The sequence below is a fragment of the Hakea prostrata genome, chromosome 2, assembly GCF_041222555.1.
Source record: "Hakea prostrata isolate BN-2017 chromosome 2, UWA_Hpros_2, whole genome shotgun sequence".
Lineage (NCBI taxonomy): Eukaryota > Viridiplantae > Streptophyta > Magnoliopsida > Proteales > Proteaceae > Hakea > Hakea prostrata.
This window is the reverse complement of record NC_142601.1, coordinates 42352059-42374861: the sequence shown is the minus strand read 5'-3', so window position 1 is coordinate 42374861 and position 22803 is coordinate 42352059. Positions and strand designations below refer to the sequence as shown.

The window sequence follows — 22803 nt, the reverse complement described above, 5'->3', positions numbered from 1 at the left end:
CAGAGAGCTTCAGCCCTCTGCACTTCAACGATAAGCAATACATGTATTATGCCTTTGTTATACACTGTATTCTCTTGGTGGCAACATAGACAGCTTCAGCCCCTACACTTCAATGATAAGCAATATGTGTATTATGCCTTTGTTGCTATGCTTCTAGTTGCAAGTGCAACAAGAGCACATTTTGATTTCTAAGTATTTTTTAAATATTAACTTTTACCTTTTAGTATTTTGTAACTTTTACATATACTGGTTCACTTAAGTAAATAGTTATTCATATTAGTCATTTGATTATGACTTCAGATTCTGTCCAAGAAAAAGAAATAGACTTGAACATCAACACTTGAACGATGTGGTCCACTATAATTGTCAGTTTCATGCAACGTTCAAAGAAAGGAGGGAAAGGGGCAACAATTATGATCCACTAATTGTTGATAAATTGAACAGGACTAGCGAATGGGCAACTGGCCTGCAAGATGATGAAGATTTATCCATCCTGAAGAATCTCTAACTTATTAAGATGTTGATAGATAAGTTGGGGCACCTACATCATTTGGGGGATGTAATCTTCCAAAGCAGGCTCAAGGATCAACCAGTTTAATCAATCTTACCTATGCTTGTCATAATTTACCAAGTAGGGTTGTAGTCTAAGGGGAGGTCCACTTGTAAAGGAGTCAACAGATGAAGAAGTTGAATAGGAGGTCCAAGAGGATGGCATTATGATGAAGATATTAAGGAGGACATTGGTGATAGACTAACTATTTCTATGGGGCAGCAACAAAAGGAAGGAAAGCAACAAATAGATGTGTAAGCATTAGCTTGACAATGGTTAAACAAGAAAATTTTGTATTTCAGTAGTTGATTCTTTACCAGCTCACTACTAAACTTTACTCTGGATAACGTTTTATTGTGTTAAAATTTAGACTTCAAAGCTTAAGAAAAAGTTTAGCATATTGGTTTATATTATATTTTCCAATTGCCATTCAGTGTTTATAAAAATAAGTTATGGAGACGGATAAAATTCAAACACACAACCAGTTATACATATATTAAGGAACAATGGGTTTGCTGCTTAGTGTCACAAACTTACAGTTTAATATATTGATTTGACAAAGGGATCAATGTCCAGGCATTAGCCCGAATTTGATCCAAGACAACATTGAGTCCAGCAAGGAAGCAAAATACACAAAGCCTATTCACAGGTTCTGAAACCAGTAGCATCAACCTCACATGCTACGCAGCTTAGATTTAACATACGGAAAGAGACAACTTTTGCTGCCTCATATTTTGTTCTTCTGCGAAACTCATAAAATTGGACAGCATTACCAGCCTGGAAGTAAGTGTCCTTGGCTGTCTTCCAAATTTTGGCATCGGAATCCAGAAAAAGATAGCCATCAGCAATTTCAGGATCCATGGAGTTGATGAGGAATGCATCACGAGAAGGATGGATGTCACCTATTTATCTTCAGCAGGACCAGATTCAGTAGGCATTAAAGATGTCTCTGTGATATAACCTAAAAGACAATGGCAACCAATGCCAAAAAAGCAATATCACGACCACAACCACATCAAATAATTGTTGCAGGCCTTTTTTTTCTGTTTTTTTTGGCCTAGTGGTGCTCAAACTGTGATTCCTTCTGTAGATGATGTTTGCTATTAAGGAGTATATGTCAAGTAATATATGTAGTCAAAGGAGTTTTGTTCTGTTACATCTTGGATAAGCTGGAGTTGTACTCAGCCAAAGTTGTTCGTCAGCAGTGGGGGAAGTTTATCACAATTATTTATAAATCAGTTGATGAATCTTGCGTGCAGTTGGTTTTGAGTGGGCTTTAATGGGTTAAAAGGTTTATTTTGTGAAGTTAAAGCAAGACAGTCTCAAACTAGTATACATTTTCTCTCTGAGCATTTTTCTAATGCTATGAATCTTCATAGGCCTTCTTTGAAGGTGGACTCCTTCATATCCTACAAATATTTTTCTTTCCTACATGCTTATTCATATTTTTGATAATCTATAGGGATCCATTCTTATGAAACATGATATAGATCTTAAATAGCCTCCTTTACTTTGGTATACAAGTATGGGGACACTTATATTCTTCCCCGTGCATTAGAAGTTACAGTATACAGCCACAAACTTCTTCTGTTATCAATTTAGGGGAGAAGTCACAAAAAAGTGTGAATTCTATTCTTATCGAGTGGCACCATTGCTGAAATAAGGAGAACAAAGTTCACCATTAAACTCTAAAAGATAACTAATCCAAATGATTGAGAGAGTTAAACACAATGGTACTATTTTATTTCACAATTCAATTTAAATCAAGCTGAAAGAGTGTAATTAAAGAACAAGAATTTCAGAGAACTAAGTATGCGTTTGGTAACGTTTCCATTCTGAGAAACCAGTTCTTATGCAAAACCGTTTTTTAATGTTTTTGTGCTAAAAGACCATTCTTTGCTTGAAAATGGGCATTTGATAAATCCATTCTGAAAATATTTTTAGAACACTAATAGAATATGTTGGTGGTTTTTTTTTTTTTTTGTTGAAAAATAAGTTGGTGTTTGATAAACTTGTTCTAAGGCTTCAATTTGAACCAATTTTATCACTTCCGTTTCTGTTCTTTTGTAAAAACATCTTTTTGATGTTTTGCAAAAAGTGTTCTTTAGAACACTTTTCTGACCGGTCCATTTTTAAAAAACAGAAGAACGAACCATTTTATCAAACGCCTCTAACCCGTTCTTCCGTTCCCAAAGAACAGAAGAACGCCAAAAACATTTTTTAAGAACGTTATCAATCGCGCCCTAAATAAATGCATCAAATATGCAATGAATAAGACACCTGAAAAATGTAATACAATAAGTTTGCAAAACTAATACACCTAGATAACATTAATTATCAACAACAAAATATTCACATGCTACATCATTAACATTCTTACCCATGAGAGTATTTGTGTTTCATGGTGGCAACCCTTTGGCATAGTCGGGCGCAAAGGCCTGTCTATCAATCTACAAATGAGAACCTACAAATTCAAAATAGCACTTAGGACATCCAAAATATAGAGTAGCAAGTTTCCTGGCCACATCAGCACTAAAACCAAACCCATAACTAGTTCGACATCAATAATAAGGATTTCACAAAACAGAAGGATAACTAGTAGTACCTCGTGATCTTTGGCTCTTCCTTCTCTTTTGAAATAACCTCCACTGAAATGATGATCAATCAAAGTAACTATAAAGAAATCACAGTATTCCGCTTAGATGAAGAAATGATCCATAAAACTATACCTGGTTCGTCCAGCTGCAGAAAAACGTTCTTGATAGTTTACTGAGAGAGGAAAGAAGTCAGAAGGCTCACTTGGGACATCTGCAAAGCAAACAGATGTGTAGACAATCTACCAAAAAGCAGCAAATCAAAATTAGGAAAAAGACCCTCAGCAAATTCAAAAGTGATTTCAAATAACAAATGAACAATAAACGGAAACAAGGTTATAGTGGCAACACTGAATGAAGATCACATACTGAATATTTACAATATATAGTAGAAAAAAAGAGATATGTCAATAAGATATGAATGGTTCCCACCAAATGAGCAACTTAAACATCCTGTAACAATATCACCGGCAAGCAAGCAATAGAAGACAGAGAAGAGACGAAAGAATCTGTTGATGTAAAGGGGATAAGAGAAGGACCCGCTTCTAGGTTAGAATGGCCTACCAGCATTGGCAATAACATTGTTATTACATATTAACAGAAAGTAGGTACAAGGACAGAAACTTCCTCCACCCATACAACTCAAGACCATAAGACCCTTAAATAGAAACAACCAGAATACCCTTTAACAGAAATGCAATAGGCCGAAGTTAACCCTATTGATAGGATAGCAGTAACCACCACTCATGACTCAAGTTGAAGCATACATATAACCCATGCCCAACTTGAAACAATGATCACAAAAGGCTACACGAAACAGTGAACATATCACCAAGCTGATTCTTTAAGTAATTAACTAATGGTTGGAACTAATATCCATATTTACAGGTGCTACATGGGATCAAATTATTACATTAACCAAAAATAAAATAATAATAAAAAAAAAAGGAAAAAACTATCAAGTGACTCAAGTCAAAAGCATAAAGACTCTAACCTCAATTGTTCCATGCCCTAAAACTCTCACACTCTCTTCATCTCCATAGCCAACTACTTGCAGCAACTGTGACTTGCGGTGACCAAGATTTGCAATGATTTCGATCTTTCACTACTCTCTTCGGCAACTTCTTTCTTCTGCTTTTTCCTTCTTCTTCTTTTTCCCCCCTCTAAAAAAGCTGTACAAACCTTTGTAACTCAAGTTGCAACGGCAGCGACGTTCCAGCATCTTTGCATAGCATCATCGATTCATCTCAGGCGAAGGTTGGCGATGCTGTTTTCTTCTTCATGCTCCTTTTTTCTTTCTTTCGTTAATCTATGATTTTGTTAAGGCTAATAATATTAACAAAATCAATCATCGATTTGCAAAAAACTCCGACGATCTTTTTGGTGTTTGTTCACCATCTTCTTAGTTCACCATCTTCTTAGGCGATGGTATGTCTCCAGCAATTTTTTTTTTTTTTTAACATTGTTTCAAAAAATGCTTAAAAATATGTTCTACCATGTGGGACTTCGTATGACGTATTATTGAATACCCTAATGCTCTAATAATTGCTTTTGAGATTCTTGGCAAAAAAAAAAAATTTAACTTTGTTTCGAGAAATGCTTAATCAATATGTTTCGCTGCTAGGGACTTTGTATGACCTGTTATTGAATACTCTCATGCTCTAATAGTTGCTTTTGAGATTCTCTTAGTTTCCTCATTTTGAAAAAGAATTAGAAGACACACTCATGTGTGAAGCTTTGTGACTAGGCATATGGGCTTTTGAAAATTTTGTGATAAATGACATGACATTGAATATTTGATTAGTTCAACTTCAAGTAGAAGCTGCATATATGTTTAATTGGCTTTGTGGTTTTTACTTGAGATTTTGATAATGTGTTTTTGGTAGCTTCACCCGATAAAAATAACAGATGTGGGTGTTGGGGACTTTATTAGCACCAAAAAGTATTAGCTGGACTTTTTGATCACCTGTGGTGTTTGTAACTCAGATCTCAAGTCTTGGCTATTTCAAGTAAATTATATGGTGTCATTATTATTATTATTATTGTTTTCTATTTTGGCTGAGTTGCATGTATATGTTTCATGTTTTTTATTTGTAGATATTTCCTAGTAATTTATAATGGCCTCAAGTGATAATCTGACACCTATTGCTAGTGGGGGTGAAGCAAGTTATGATCCCTCTAAAGACCTAAAGAAAAAGGCCAAGTCAAATGACCCGGGGTGGAAGTAGGGTATTTGCCAAATGTGGTTGGTAGGAATACAGTCAGGTGCACTTTATGCAACAAAGACCTTAAAGGAGGAATTAGAAGATTGAAGCAACATCAACTTAGTGAATACGGGGATGTTGCAAAGTGCACCAAGACCACTGCAGTAATTGCCCAAGAGATGAATGCAGTGTTGTTGAAAATAAGAAGAGGGCAATTGTTATTGATTTGGATGATGAGGAGTATGATGATGTTCAGCAAGCAAGTGGAGAAGAACATCCTAATCCTGCCTCTACTAAAGGAGGGACAGTTCTCAGTGTTGGGTATGAGTTGTCCTCCAAGAAACCAAACTCTTGAACTGTAGCAAAGCGATTGAAAAGTGCCCTCACTAAGGCACCAGTAAGGGGTCCTACAAACATGCACATCAGATGCACCCCTAAAGAAGTTGTTGATGATAGGAGGGCAGAGGGTACTATTCAAACAACAATCTTCAATAGAATGAGATCTTCAGAAGAAAAGAAGCGAGTGGATAACCACATTGCTAATTGAATGTATCAATGTGGTATTCCATTCAACACAGTTAAAGCTAAAAGCTTTGAGGTGATGGTGGAGTCTATTACACAATATGATTATGGGTATAAGCCCCCAACTTACCATGAAGTCAAGGTGCCTTTATTGAAGAATGCAAAAGAAAGAACGATGGAGATGAGGAAAAGTTATGAAAGGTATTGAAAGATGCATGGATGCACACTCATGTTTGATGGGTGGACTGATAAAAAAGGTAGGCACCTCATCAATTTTCATGTGAATTGTCCAAAGGGAACATTCTTCCTTGGTTTTCTGTGGATGCATCTAGCTATGTGCAAGATGCAAAAATGCTCTTTCAATTGTTGGATGGTAAAGTTGAAGAAATTGGGGAAGAGCATGTAGTTCAAATGGTGACTAATAATGCCTCAACTTACAAAGTAGCAAGGGCATAATTAATGGAGAAGATGGCTACATTATATTGGACTCCCTGTGCAACCCATTGTCTTGATCTGATGCTAGAAGACATTGGGAATTTGAAACAATATAAGAGGATGATAATTCAGGAGAAGAGAATAACCACCTTCTTCTATAGGCACACAAGATTGTTGGAAGCCTTAAGACATAAGACAAATGACAAGGATCTTGTGAAGGCTACAGTGACTAGATTTGCCACTTCATTCTTGACACTTCATAGCTTATTGAAACACAAGGATGACTTAAGGCACTTATTTATTTATAAGGAGAAGACAAAATCCAATTTGACCAAGATAGAGGCAGGGAAGAAAGTAGCCGAAACAATATTTGCTACGGCATTTTGGCATAAGTGTGGAGGATTGCATTGGAGCATCACAACCTTTTATGGTTGTATTGAGGATTGTAGATCATGATCGAGAGACCCACAATGCTTGAAGTGTTTGTAGCCATGCAAAAGGCTAAGAGAAGAACAAAAGAAAATTTTGAAGGCAAAGCATGACTCTAGAAAAAAATCATACAAATAATTAATAGGCAATGGGAGTGTGAGATGGAGATACCTCTATATGGTGCAGGCATGCAACATATTTTTGAATCTTGGGAAGTTCTATTATTTAAATGTTGTGGATGATTGTGAGTTGATTAGTTCTCTCCAAACTTCTTTCAATAAAGTTGTTGCAAGACTAGTGCTTGATGTAAATCTACAAGATAAGGTATTGCACCAAGCAAGTGAATACAAGCAAGCTAGAGATCCTTTCTCTACAAATATTGCAATCAGACAGTGTACAACTATGAGTCATCGTAAGTTTTTACTTGTATGCTTTTGTTTTTAACCCTATTTTTTATATTAATCTATTTTTTAGGACAAATTATAGATAGACCCCTGATTTTGCAATCAATTACATCTACTACCCCTAGGAAAAAAATCAATTACAAACGTCCCCCTATGTTTAAAGATTAGGGTTAAGTGATGATGCCATCAGAATAAATATTTAAATACCAATTTTGCCCTTATTGGATTCTTGTATAAAATGTTGGATCCTCAGGTTACCCCTTGGATGATGAAGACGTGGTCAACTTTGATCCAAAGGTCACCAATTCACAACCTTAATTTTCTCTTTGTCATGTTTGTCACTGCAATCAACAACCTCGCAAGTGGAGTTGATGCCTAGCATTCCCCTCGGGTTTAGATCTAGTTAATGAGCTCACCGAACACCATCACCGATGAGCTGATGCAACATTCCAAGGTAGATCTGAATCGTTTTGTCCTTGTTGGAGCTCTTCGATGCAAGCCCGGTCACAAAGCACATCTTCCTTACCGTGGGACCTGTTGAATAAATGATTTTTTCCCCTTTCTTAAAGCAAAGAGGAATATACGATGAATAACAAAAGCAGCACACCAGTTCAAATCTCCCAGTTCGACAGTTGAACTCGATTGTTCCTTGCCTAGATCTCTGTGATTCTTGATTTCTCTCATCACTATTGCATCTTGAGACTTCCTTTCTCCAAACAAAAGGGGGAAAGAAAGAAGAAAAAAAAAAAAAAAACTTGCAGCAGCAGAAAAAACATATCCATTTTACAAAGTTTTCCTATTTCAGTTGTTTTAACTTTTTTTCTTCTTCCTTTAGGCAAAATGCTTGTTCACTGGAAAAAAAATTCCACTATTCCTCAGGAATTAAAGAAATTGTATTCTTCCATCTTCACAAACTGGGGCTAGTACATTTTCTATCTATTCGACAAAATCAATCTTGAATCTCTAATCTGAAAGCAATTGTAGAAACTAGATGAAGGAGACAATCTTCAAGAATAGTTGAATTGTTGAAACATCCCAAATAAAGAAATTGTTGCATCTAGACTATCATCTTTGTTCAAGATTGCACTTGAATCACGATTGGATGTCTTGTCTCCCAACAGAGGAGAGAAAAGAAGTGAAGCTATGAAAGGGGAGGAAAGAAGAGAGAGAAAGGACTTAAGGGTTTTTTATTATATTTAATTTCAACCGTTGGATTTCAATTTGACCACGTGTTTTGCATTTATAAAGAAATGATTTAATAAAATAAAAAAAAGGAAGGGAAACATTGACATTTTAAATAGTTATTTGGTGATGACATCGCACTTAACCTCAGTTTTTAACAATAAGGGGACGTTTGTATTTGAATTTTTTTGGGGTAGTAGATGTAATTGATTACAAACCAAGGGGTCTATATGTAATTTGTCCATTTTTTATATTATAGTTACTTGGTGGGATACACATGGAGGAAATGCTTTTGAGCTTACAAGGATTGCACGGAGGATATTAGGCCTTTCCAGTTCCTCCTCTAGTTGTGAACGGAATTGGAGCACATTTGAGTTTGTAAGTATTAAGTGATTTAAGTACTTAAAATATTTTTAAGTTTAAATTTTGGAAGAATAACTTGGGATTCTATTCAATCGCTTATGAATTTAAACTCACACCAAGAAGAGGAATAGGCTGGAATATAAGTGGTTGAATGGTCTAGTTTTTATTCAGTACAATCATTGTCTTCAAGAAAGGTTCAGTGAAGGGCGATTATAGAATAGAAATTATAATCACCTACTACTTGATGAGCTTGTCTAGAGTAGTGAGTGGATGGCTAGTCAGCCTGATGATTTAGTCCATCCTCAGGGTGACCTTACTTGAAGCATTGTTGATAGAGCTATGGCAGCATCTGCATAACTTGAGAGCCAGAACAAACCAATGAGAGGTCAACCAAGTGAATCAACATCCGCTAGAGTTAATTTATGCTACTCACGTCGCAGGTCTTTGGAGAGGGTAGTTGAGGAACATAACTCTGAGTCTGATGGAGACATGGAAGAAGTGGAAATGATGATGAGAATATTGTAGATGATTATGGTCTGACTTCCAGGACAAGTACCTCTTCGGAGCAACAACTTAGAGAAGATCTCCCATTTGCTACCAATTTGCTTGATGATGATTATAACTAGTTGATTTATACTTTTGTATTGGAAATTTTGGATATGGATTTTTATTGGGAATTTTGGATATGGTTGTTATATTTGGGATTTGGATTTTGGATATAAGTGGGATTGTTTGCTTAAATATTTACAACTTTGTATTTAGATATTTGACTATATGTTTTATTTCATTTTCTTCTTCTACTTATGAGGATATTTGGCTATATGTTTTGTTTCATTTTCTTCTCTTATAGTCCTATTTCCTAATACCAGACAATGGCAGGTGAGGATATTGCTTGGCAACATGGAGTCCCTATGGACATAAAAAGACAAGTACAATGTGTAACTACTGTGGCATAGTCATCCATGGAGGTAAAAAAGGTTCAAGCAACACTTGGTTGGGGGATATGTAGATACACCCAAGTGCCGCCAAGTCCTCCTGAGGTGCAGGAAGCTCCTGCTGAAAACTTGTATCAAGTGGAGTTGGCTGAGCTCAACACGTGGAGCTGGGACTAGGTGGAGATGGTGGGGGGGTGGCCGTGCTTGGGGTGGGCCTTCTTGAAGAAATTTCAGTCATGGAAATTTCAACCTTGCAAGCTCAATTCAGGTCTTTCCAGGTTTCATCTTTCACCAAAACTGACATTTTTTATCCCTCTTAAACTCAATTTCGGGCCTCATTTGCACTCAAATTGATTTGGATTCTTGCATACTTCCTATTTCAAGCATAATAAACACTATAAAACTACTAGTTTACTAAAAAAACCACTGAAAATGTAACGTCCAACTTTCCCAGATATAGTACATCGAGAAAGCGGTGTTTTTTCCCGTCTATTCTATTCATCTCCCTCTTCCGTCACCCCATACAATGACAATACAAGTCTCATGATGTTCACCCAATGGTTTTAAACGTAGTCAACAACCGCATCTCTCGTACATGCCTCATCCACCTGTTTCCTGGGAGTTGTGAACTCTAAAGTGGGGTGGTCCCGAGATTTGCTCAAATGAAGAGCCCTTCTCGGGATAGGTCCTATGATAAGGTCTGCCTTTGCGCGTCCACTCTCCTAATGCTCCCTACTCCCAAATCTTCCCCTGGTCTCCTGTCCTCTCTTCTCTTCACATATCATTGGACTCAGCCTATCCATCCAATCTCTTGGAGCTCTTCATGCTCAATCTTACCTTCCTGCCCTTGTTCCTCTTCTCCCTGTTGTCTCCCTTCCTTCTTGATATTAGGAAACTTTTACCTGGCTCTTCTTTCGTGACTACTTTTGATCTGTCATCCTCCCACCTTACTCTCAGTTTCCCTCACTATCCATCCTCACCACCATCCTCTTCCTTTTATCATATCACCATCTCATCATCAGCCCGTCCCTATCTCTTCACCCCTCATCCTCCTTCCTGTGTCACCCTTCTTCCCTCCTCGCATAATCTCCTATCCATTTTCCTCTCTCCTTTCCGATCCCCTTATCTCACATCCACTCATCATCCAACTTTTTTACTCTTCTCCATCCCTCTTTGCCTCTCTCCCTCTTTTTTGTCTTTAACCTTCCCCTCGTTCCCTCTTATGCTCTTCCTCCCCTCCTTTGAGCCTTCTTCTCTACTTTGTGTGATCACATCCAATTGCACCACCACTCACCCACAAACTGACTCCAAGTCATTTTAATACTTAATACTAAATTAAAGATAATATAATAATTAAATGTATATGAATAATGAATGAACTTACCCCAGCTTCCCGCCCGATATGGCCCAAACAACCGCTCCCGGGCATCCCTAGCCTTTATCTATTAAAAAAACATAACTAGTTTGTTACTACCAAAACGAGTTTCCCCTCCTTCCTACTCACGCCCCCTTCCCGTCTCCTTTTCACCCTCCATATGAATTTCCCTCCATTTTTTTTTTTACTCATATTTTGGTAAATTTGATGCCTATCCTATCCTGCAATATGTTAAATTTGAATTATTTCCTAAAAACTATTCTATTTAAATTCTCCTACCTAGCCACATTTAATATGTTACTTTCAGGCCTACATCATTCGCTATTTGGAATGATTATCCATTCACTCAAGATTCTATTACAAGATTCATTAATATTTATTGTTTCATAATTATTTCATGTATACACTCTTCCCTAATCACATTTGGCATGTTGACTTCTTTTTCCCCGTTGTATTTTTTCATTTTGAACCCAAATTTGATACCTATCCTAATTTGATGCAATATGTGGTAAATTTAAATTGTTTCCTATAAATATTTCCATTTAAATCTCCTGCCACTTTAACTTTACCTTCTAAGGCCTAAATCATTCGACTGTTGGAATGTTACCCTTCTTTACAAAATCCCTTCATATTTAAATTGTTTCCATAAATTATTTCATGTATATACTCTTCCCTAACCACATTTGGCATATTCACTTTTGAGGACTAGATTACTTGATATAGTTGGTAAGATTGCTCTTAATCTTAAGTTTTCTATAAATTCTTCCTATTTATAAATTATTCTGTAGTTCTCCTCCTAATTACATTTAGCACATTAATTTTGAGTCTTTCTGATGATTTAGATTTTAGATCGGATCGCTGCAGAATACTTCTTTTTTTCCTTCCATTCCAGATTCCCCTTCCTTGTTTCTGGTTTCTTCCCCCTTCTGATTTCCTTGTTACTACTTACTATGTTAACACTTAGTATAATTTATTGTGATATCAAATTATTCAAATCACTATCTCACCTCCGTGATTGTTGATCGATTCCCTTCCTCCTCTCTCCTTCCTTCTTTTTTGTGTCGGATGTTAGCTTAATAGGTGATACTATGAATTAAATTAATTACTACTTACAACTCCCCCTACGGTCTCTCCCTCTTCTTTAGACTTTCCTCCGTGTGGGTGGACTTGAGCAACTTGCTGCTTCATCCTCTCTACTGCAGCAAATATGTGTGGTAAAGTAGGTTTTCTCTGCTGATCTACCATCCTCAACACATGCACCACAGGCTCATGCATCTTCACCACTATCCTCACATTGTGCCAGAAAGTCTCATCGAATATGGTCAACTGTGCTCTCCTTCCTCCCACTGATGAAGAACCCTCCCAGTAAAACCACTCCTCTGATGCAAACATGCTCCTAAGGCCAGTCTTCCTACTCTTAAAGCTTTGCAATGCTATCCAATTAGTAGCAAATATGGTTATCTCTGGCCTCACTAACTCACCCTGACACTTGTCCCTCATCATCCTTAATGCATAGGTGTGGTTATATATGAAGGTGCTAAATGTCGAGCTTGCTCCACGGTCTTCTTCACAAGCTTGTCCTTTCTGATGTCCTTCAACATTAAGTCAATGCAGTGAGCAGCACATGGAGTCCAAAAGAGCTTATATCTGTTGATCCATCAAGGCATCAATACAAAGTTATAAAGTGTACATGTAATGTAAATATATGTATTTATAAATGAAAATTAATATTATATGTTTAGATACCTTGAATTCTCCTGCATCTTCAACCCAGCTTTCTTGTAGTTGGAGCCTTATCAGTCACAATTTGAATCACATTTTCCACTCCAACCTCCTTCACCACTTGCTTCAATAATTTGTAAATGTATTTTGCATCCTTCTTCTCATCGGATGCATCTACTGACTTGAGGAACACTGTCCTCCGATCACAATTCAACATGAAATTGATGTTGAACTGTCTAGTGGGACCAATCCAACCATCAGCCATCACAGTCACTCCATAATGATTCCACATGGGCTTTAATCCCTTAATATACTCATTTTAAGTCCTCTTTATTCTTAGGTAAATAGACATTATATATCTCATATAGAGTGGGGCACTGTACACCACTCCCAGCCCTGCCTATCTCCTCAATCATATCTCTATAGTAGGGCCCCTGGGCTGTATATGTTGGAATACTATGATAATAAGCCCATTTGGAGAAAGCCATCCCCACTTTTTCCTTCACACTCCCCCATAAGTGCTTCAACTTTCTCATTGCGAAGAATCTCAAGATCCGGATCTGTAGGATGTGTTGACAAAGCTTGGCCCCTTGTAGGGGCCCGTGGGATAGGAGCCTCCTACCTCACACTCTGAGTCCTCCTCATAGGGACTTAGGAGCCACCTATGCCTCCTATACCTCTAGCTCTCTAGAGGACCCACAACCCAAACCCCTCTGTTGCCTCCTCATGTCATCAACCCTCTGTTGCTCCCTACTCATCATCATCGCCCTCCTCATCTGATCGGCCTCTGGATCAGGGTCACACTCTCCTGGATCATCCATACCATAATCCTAGGATCTGGAAGGTCATCTAAGCATGCATCCTCGAACTCATCCCTCTGTGTTCTCTTCTCTTTCCTCTTTTGCTTTCCACCACTAATATATGAGGCCATTGCCTTCTTGACCTCTGGCAGCACCTTTGGGAACCCTGTTACATTCCCATTGCCACCAGCTAGATGCACCTTCAATCTAGTGGCCCCACCGCCTCCTATTTGTTTCTTACAATAATTACACTCGCTCTTCCTTCTATCAGCTGTCATTGGCCTCCCATGTTGCCAAGCTATGTCTGACATCATTGAAAGAGAGTGTCCGATACAAGAAATACACACTAAGTATCTTGAGAAGCTCTATAATATGCTCCTAAAATGGCATACATGCTTCTAATAATAGCCTCCTATTTTTAAATATAAAATATATATATATATATATAACTATATAAGTATTTTTTTAATATATAAATAATTTAAATATATATAAAATACACACTAACTATCTTAAAAATATCCACAACATGCCCAAAAAATTGCATACATGCTTCCACTAATACTCTGCTATTTTTAAATTTAAAACATAAATTAATTAATTTTTTAGTATTTAAATATTTTTTAATTTTTTAACTATATATTAAATACAGTAAAATTACATAATTAACAGAAGAAAAAAAAATTAATTCAACACCATCACAGCAATATGGTGTCTCAACTCTCACTTACTTTAATTTGAAGCTTATACATGTACTATACATATACATTTTTAGCAATATACATAATTTAGTAAATAATTATTAATAACAAAAAAATAAAAAAATAGTAGGAAGCATCAAAAAATAATTTTGACACTACAAATTCATAGATCAACACTCTAAAGTAAGCATACATAAATTTGGAAGCAATGTAAGATGATTTAAGGCACAAATGAAACAAAAATCAAAAAATGAGGAAGTTGATTCACCTTGCAAGATTTGAGAAAATGCACAAATGGAGAAGCAAATCTAGTGTTTGAAGGAAATGCAATTGTAGAAATTAGGAGTAAAGAGGGATGAAAGCAAGAGAAATCAAAAAAAAGTGGAAATGGAGGTCGAAATCTCGATAGTGATATGGGTTTAAACAGTCGAAAAACACAATAGGTCGAAAATGAGCTCGAAACAGGTTATTTTATAACCTGCACAAGTGTCGTTACAATACAGGACACATTTCGTGCCTGTACCTATATTTCGTTTTGATTTGAAATTTTGAAGACATTTCGGACGAAATTTCAACCATTTCGATCGAATTTTTTTTCCATGGGTGCTGGTGATGTTTAATGAAGGTATGTTGTCTACTTCTTTTGGTTATGCATCTATGTGTTTAGTCCCATTTTATCGTTCTTGATTCTTGAATTCAATTGTTAATGATAGTATGATACTTGTAATTTATTTAGAAATTAGGACCTAGTTAATTACTATGTGTGGTTTGTAGCATGTTGGACGACTTAAGGTACGCTAATGTTAGTTCTTTTATTATATAAGATATGATAGATTTATAGGTCAATGTTAGTTCTTTTATTATATAAGATATGATAGATTTATAATGAACTAGAGTGTATGAAATGCACACTAAAAATTTCACTTAAAACGCCTTGACGACCTCAAAAACGCCTTGGAAGGCACTTTGTTGACTCATCGCCTCGTCGCCATGACAACTATGGTAACGGTAAAATGAATGAACTTACCAACTAACTTCCAAGTATCACTTGGTGATCTAGGAGTGAGTATCCAAGCAGTTTGACTAGAACAATAAGGCTGAAATCAGTACAGTCAATAACTCACTCCAACTGTAGCTGTCAAGCTATGGCTTAGGCGTCCAGGGAGATTTATAAGGGCCTAGGTTGCTGCCATCTTATTGTTGAGCACCTTGCACTGGTTTAATAGGTGTTGAAGCAGGTTCTGAAACTCATGTGTACTGAATATCATTTACATAAATAATATATTTTTGTTACTATATTTACATAGCATATTATTCCATAGATAAGAAAATATACCCTAATTGAATTCAATAGAATTAGATAAAAAAAAATCTGAAAGGGGGGAAAAAGGTCAACCCCCTAGCTCAAGAAAAAAAATTGGGATTTTCATGGTAGGTGAAGCTGTCAACTATCAAACGATGGGGTTCCTTCCTCAAGTCTGAAAATTCCATAAATCATTATAAAATTGCAAAAAAAGAAAGTCAAAATTGCACTACAATATTCATTTCTGATATCTAAAAAAATACTTTTAATTAATTTTTCAAAAGCACCCATGCACAGTGCACACACAGCAAGATTTGACCGGAACATAACTCCTTCAGTATAAATCAGTCTTGAGCATATCTAGGATTTATTGGAAAGCCTTTTTGTGCTCGGCCTAATACAAAAAGTTTCAGGTGACAAAACAAAATCAGTTGATCTATCGAATCTCGTGGAGAACAAGAACAATTCTTGGAACCTAGAGCAATTTAAGATTTACCAATAAGATCATATTTTCCAAGAATATTATAAGCTCAATGGGGGATTAGGTATATGTGATACTGTTCAAATTTTGGTCTAGACAGACTAAAATTTTTGCCCTGTGCAAAACTGAGATGAAATGTCCCAACTGAAAAAATAATATCATGTCTCAATTGATCTCGAACAAGATTTCAACCTGGATGGACCATATTGCCTGGATCAAACCTCAATGGACCATCTCGATCCATCCATATAAAAGCAAAGGGGGCATTTCGATGAGATTTGCCGGTTTTGAAGGTCTCATCTTGATACTGCCCCTCTGATTTTGGAAAGCTCACCAGTTCTTTGGTGTTTTTGCTTCTAGATTCCTCATTTTTCCCTCAAATCAAAGTATTTCTTTGTCAACAAACATCCTCCTTGCTGGATTTTTGGGGATTAAACACACCTTGGATTTAAGTACGTACATTCAACCCAAATTTTTTATTTCTTCAAGTGGCTTAAATCATGTTTGTTTGTTTTCAAATCAATATATGTTTATTTTAGAAGCTCGATCTATGAATGTATGTGCCCTTATTTTATTTTTTTTGGGGATGGGAAGAGTGCTAGTATTTTTTTCTTTTTTTTCTGGTTTTAAAAATTAGATTCCATATTATGTATTTTGAAAAAACAAGTAGTATATATATATGATGGATGACATTGAATTTAATAAATGTGAGACACCATCACTCAATCTTCACCGTGATGGGGTCGAAATTATTTTTATTTCTTCAATTATTTATTTAAGTTATTAAATATCTTCAGTAAGTATTTAAAAATGAAAAGATACCAATTATTTTCTGTTTTATACTTAAAAATAGTGGAACATTAGTACAAGTATGCATGGTGGGAGATCTCGCGAGATCTCATATCTCAGTTTTTTCATAAACCGAGACAAGATCAAGGGCGAGATCTGCAAAATGGGATATCTCGCCATATCTCGCTATATCTCGCCCCAAATCTCGTCATCTCGCTGGAACTCTCAATTTTTGCCCAATTTTTTGCGGATTTCAGCCAAAGTTTCATTTGCAACTACTCTTAGCACATCTACAACATCAAAGGAAGCTCAATCATCCTCCACTTGTCTTATGAACTTATGTGTTAATGACTTATATAGAACTTCTAACGGTTGTATACTTTTATCATTCTATTCTCGAAAGTCAAGATTGTAATACTCATATGAATGTTATCTTGATGACATTTAAGTTATTTGATGTATTTGATACACTTGATTTTCATTAATGGTTTTATATTACATGTTATATAACCTTGCATTCTCTAATCCTATAGCATTAATGGTTTTATATTACCTGTTATATAACCCTGCATTTTCTAATTCTACAGTATTTCGGTTTCACACTATGGGTAGACTTAGAAATCATACTTAGGGCTGTTTTCTCACAAATCCAAGGCCACTAGTGTGTTCAAAAGGCCTTAAATAGGCTAAATACCAAGTTTAATCCCAACTGAGACCCTAAAACCCACTGAGATGGGCTACCGAGTTGACGCCAACAAATGGCATATCTCAACCAAGATCTCGCCGAGATGGTCGAGATCTCGATTTTTCATGGTAGCGAGATCTCACTCAAGAGCAAGATCTCCTACCATGCAAGTATGTATGTAATTATTAGTGTAGTTTATTATGATGAAGTTTTTCACCCAAAAAAAAAAAAATTGTGATTATGTTCATGTTTTTTAATTAAATTAAGTTAAAAAAGTGAGTAGCAAATAATATAATAATTATTAAAAATAGTTTTAAAAAGCCAAAATTTCCTAAACTTCTGCAATAATACTTTATTTTTGTATAGGGCTTATTATTAGAGTTTTAGTAATACATTTTAAGATACTTAATGTGTACTTGTATCAGGTTGCTCAATTGGTTCTACTTGAAAGATGGGTGACATGATTTGGTTGTACGGGAGGCCATTGACTGCACATAAGAGAAAGTTTGACTGTAATTATTTCCAGAAACAGATTGGAGGCAGTGGGGCCACTGGATTAAAGTGGCATCTAGCTAGAGGGGATAAGACTGTCACTGGATGGCCAAAAGTTCCAACAGAGATTAAGTAGCAATGGCACGACATCTTAGGATTGGAAAGCATAAAGAAAGGAGAAAAGCGCACAATGTGAGGGCGACACGACACCCCCAAGCAACACCGATAATACCAGAAGTCGGCGATATATCGCCGTCAAGTCGATATATCGCCGACAAGTCGATATATCGCCGACAAGTCGATATATCGCCGATTTTCGGCGATATATCGCTACATTCGCCATATATAACAGCCTTTCGTTTGTTTTTTGCCGATTTTTCGTTCGTTTTTTGCCAAAGTGACATAGGGCCTTTAAAAGCTACGGGGGCGCTGCCCCACACCCCCGCCGGGACGGCCTCCCCGGACCCCCGCCTGCTCACCGACGAGCGGGACCCCTATGTCCGTCGGCAACAATATGTGAAGCATGAGCCATACTCAACATAATTGTATAATGAATTGTAAACTTTAGTACATCTCTTCACTAATTGTGTATTTGTGTTCTCTTTGCATATTTACATTAGTTTATATGAATTTTCCAAATTTCCAGTTTTGTCCGCATATAGCCGGACATGTGCTAATTATAAACTTTAGGTCAGGTGATGTTTTAGGTCAAAATAACACTCCCAATGTGTTTATTACCTCAAATTAGGTTACACGTCAAATTTCAGGTCAAAATGACCTGAAATACCCTTTGAAACAGGGGTTCGATGAAACATGTCACCCGAGTCGCCGTGTCGCCCAGGTCCAACACGGACCGACATGTCGGACCTTGGTGAGGAGTTCGAGGATGCAAATCTAGATGAGCTGCCAGATCTAGGAGAGCAGGACCATGATGAAAAGAATCAGGTGAGTATGGGGTTTCACAATCAGCAAAGGCAGAGCAAATGAGAAGAGCCAAGATGGTGAGTATGGGGTTTCACAATCAGCAAAGACAGAGTAGATGAGAAGAGCCAAGATGGTGGGTATAGGGTTTCACAATCAGCAAAGACAGAGCAAATGAGAAGAGACAAGATGATGAGAAGAGAGCAACAGAGGGTGGACACATAGAAGATTACATACGGCCAACGGAGCAAACCTGGCTATGACCCATTGTATGTTGGAGAAGAGGAGAGGGATACATTCCACAAAGGAGGACACAAAGTGTGAGGGCCTCAGAGCCAAATCCCTCCCAGTTCCACAACCCCCACAGTCCCAACCTTCATTTGGAGCACCCACTAATCCAAATGTTGGATTCTTCGTATAGATCAGGCACTTTTTAAAAACCTGAAGCATACATGGAGTAATGCAAAGGAAAAAGTGGGGATTGCTTTCTCCAAATGAGCTTTCTACCACAGCATTCTTACAAATGCAACCAAAGGCCATACATCGGTGCCATGTTTGATGAGATTAGTAAAGGTGGGACGTGAAGGGGCCCACCCCTTATGAGATCTACAACGTCTATCTTCGATATCACAGGAAGTTGAAGACAAATGTTGAAGTTTCCAATTGCTAGGAGTCCCAAGTCCTGGTGCAACAGCAAGGGCAATTCTGGAATTATTTCTTAGTTGTTAGATTAGGATTATTTCTATTTTACTTTATTGTAATTCTGACATCACTTAAGTATGGACAGATTTGGTTTTTTGTATGTTTCCAAAATATCACAAATCTGAGACCTGCAATTAGAGGAATAACTATTAATTGCAGGCCTCCTTCAAACTTGCAACAGGCTTCTCTCACCCCTTTTCTTGGTCTTCTTCTCATGCTTCTTCAATCTCCTTCTCTGCTCTTAATCTAATCACATGAATCTGAATTATAACATGATATAGGGGCTCCTTTGAATAGATCAAGGGTTTCATCAACTTCTCTTGCCCCTGGTTATCCCTTTCTTTTCTCTCTCTATATTACTTGGCGTGCAGCCACCAGTAGCTGGGTTGAAGATAATGGAAAATACTTGATACAAGCTCTTTTTGACTACTTGTGTTGCACACTACATTGACCTGATGCTGAAGGACATAGGTCAAGAAAAGATTGTGAGAGTTGTAGGCATGGCAAGACAGTAGCACCTTCATCTACAACCATGGGGGTTAACATTGCATATGTTGAGAACAAGGTGGGCTGGTGACTTGGTTAGGCTAGGCATTACAAGGTTTGCAACCAACTGGATTGCTCTACAAGGTTTTGAGGCTACAAGGCCGGCCTTACGTCCATGTTTGCTTCAGAAAAGTGGTTCAACTATGAGGGTTCTGCAAGGAAGAGCAAGCCCAAACCAACATATCTAGTGACGGTTTCTGGAAGAGTGAGAAAAGTGGTAAGGGTTCTTGACCCTCTGGTGACTGTTCCAAAGTTAGTAGATCAACAAAGGAAACGAACTTTACCACATATATGGAATGCAGTGGACATGATGAATAGAAGGCTGAATAGGTATACCTAATGGCTAACAAGAAATTCCTTCAAATCATCCAAGAAAGATGGGAGAGGCAGCTGCAGCATCCACTACATAAGGCTGGTGAGTTCGTACTTGGTATCTGGTAGCTCATTGCTTATAATACAACTTATTATCTTAATATGTCCGATTATTCTTGTTAGCATAATATCTAAATCCCCAATACAACTACAAGCATCAACTCAGGATGAGACAAGATTTGATGAATGCAGTCCAGACTGTGGCGGAGAGGATGGAACCAAGTCCATCTCAACAAGCCATCATCAAACTATTAGGTGAGAACTACTTAGTGTTATTGTTCACTAGTGACTCAGTAAGATTGATTTTATACTAACCTAGTTATTGTTAATTTTAGGTGAAGTCTTTTAGGGACACCACTAAGAGCTTCGGTCAATCGGTGACAATGTCGGCTTGTGAAAGTAGTATGCCGGTTAGTCTAAAGCTCTAGATATTGTCTCTTTCAGTAATATACTTCTATACTCAAGTTATGTACAACCATATTAATTGAATTATATATATTGCTGCAGCCGAGTAGTGGCCGCTATGCAGGGGTGACTCACCCAACTTGGCAGTGATTACACGTGAAGTGCTCTTATAGACATGTTCAACCATTGGGTGTGAGCGTAACTTAAACACATTCAACCTCATTCACTCTAAGAGGCAGAACCGATTGGGCGTGAAGCAACTAAACAGCCTAGTTTATGTGCACTGAAATATGAGTGATTCAAAGAGGAAAACATTATATCAGGGATGGAACATGATAACAGCCCGATCAAATAGCAGAGATCTTTAAGCTGCATGATGATGCTGAGAACCCCCTATATGAGTGGATCAAGGACAGAGATGAGCCTTTGTTGGATGAGGAGAGAGGTCGACCTAGTAAACATATTGCAAATTAGATAAGTGTGAACATGCATGAGTATTGCACCACAAATAGGAAAGTGCATACACAGAGCCCCCATCTATTTGAGCCATACCTCAGTGCATCCCATAATAGTGAAGATGACTTATAGTGGTTGGACAGAGACGATGCCACCACTCAGGCACCTATCCCAAGTGTTGTTGATGATGATGAATGGTACTGACGGTGCTGGTGATAGTGGTGATGGTGCACCATGGCCATAGATTGAGTTCTCTACATGAGTAAAAGGACCAAATGATACAACAAGATGGATCTAGGAGTCAAGCAAGGCCAATGAGGTTAATATGGGAATCTTAGTTCACACATGCAAAACAAAATCAAGATCATGGTGCACTGCCATACAAGTGACGTACCTACAGCCGACCCAAACAAAACCATAGATATGAGGATGATAGATATGGATCTCCAATGTATATATCCACCTTGTCATGCACCATGGGACCTATGAGCTCGGGGGGCCTAGAGGATCTGGACACCAACAAGCACCATCATCCAGTGATACCCAGGACACTGCTATAGAAAACTTTGAATCAACACCATACAAGGGTTATGGTTATGGAGCATATGGTGGATTTTTTAGAGCACTGCAGCATACAGACATGATAGTGGATATGAGGGGTCATCTATGAGTATGTCTCCACATGGGTATGGGGTGGATCAGGATCATCATTTGTGGACTCCATCTTTGGATACCCATCACACCCAATTCATCCATCATCTTCTTACAATAGTTATGGTGACCCATTCCCTAGTTTGGGATATCTATTTTACGTTAACAATGGGACGCATAGATGGTAGTTTGGACTACCAAAACAGTAGGTCCCACACCATGACATGGGATGTGAATGTCCACCGTTCAAGAAAGAGGCCGAGACAGATCCAATGGAATGCAACTCGTGGTATGGATCCACCAAGGACCTCATCTTGGATTTGAGTTGAGATGTTGGCACAAGTTTCTTTTTGATTATTTAATTTGGGAATATCATGTTGTTTAACATTCCATTTGAATGTGAAACATTTAAAGTATTTTTGTTTCAATTTACAACTCTTTGTATTTGTTGGAACGGACATGTATGCCTCTCAAGTGGTAAGATATAAATGAGTACTTTCCATTGGTTTTTTATGTAAAATACCCCATTGTGTTATCTATGCTTTAAATAGGGTGTATGCGAAAACCTATGTCAAAAGCCCATCAAAATAGGGCCGCAAATGACCATCGTAATTTCCTAGAAAAAATACCAAGTCTTAACCAAGATGATCAAACTTTCGTTGAGATTTTGAACCTTGACACATCAAATTGACCAAGTCCAAGAATATATAAAACAATATATATTTTGACAATTTCAAGCTTTCAACAGGTTGCCTATTTTGCACTACAATCTTTTATTTCTGTG

The 22803-nt window shown here is 37.4% G+C and overlaps 1 protein-coding gene across 1 annotated transcript in view; it reads right to left on the bottom strand.

The window, feature by feature from the left end:
• Positions 1–22803, bottom strand: part of RIF10 (polyribonucleotide nucleotidyltransferase) — a 106998-nt gene that overhangs the window by 68681 nt on the left and 15514 nt on the right. Inside the window, 3 exon segments of the mRNA XM_089144650.1 lie at positions 2931–3014; positions 3156–3198; positions 3280–3386. Coding sequence (XP_089000776.1) covers positions 2931–3014; positions 3156–3198; positions 3280–3386 — 234 coding nt within the window.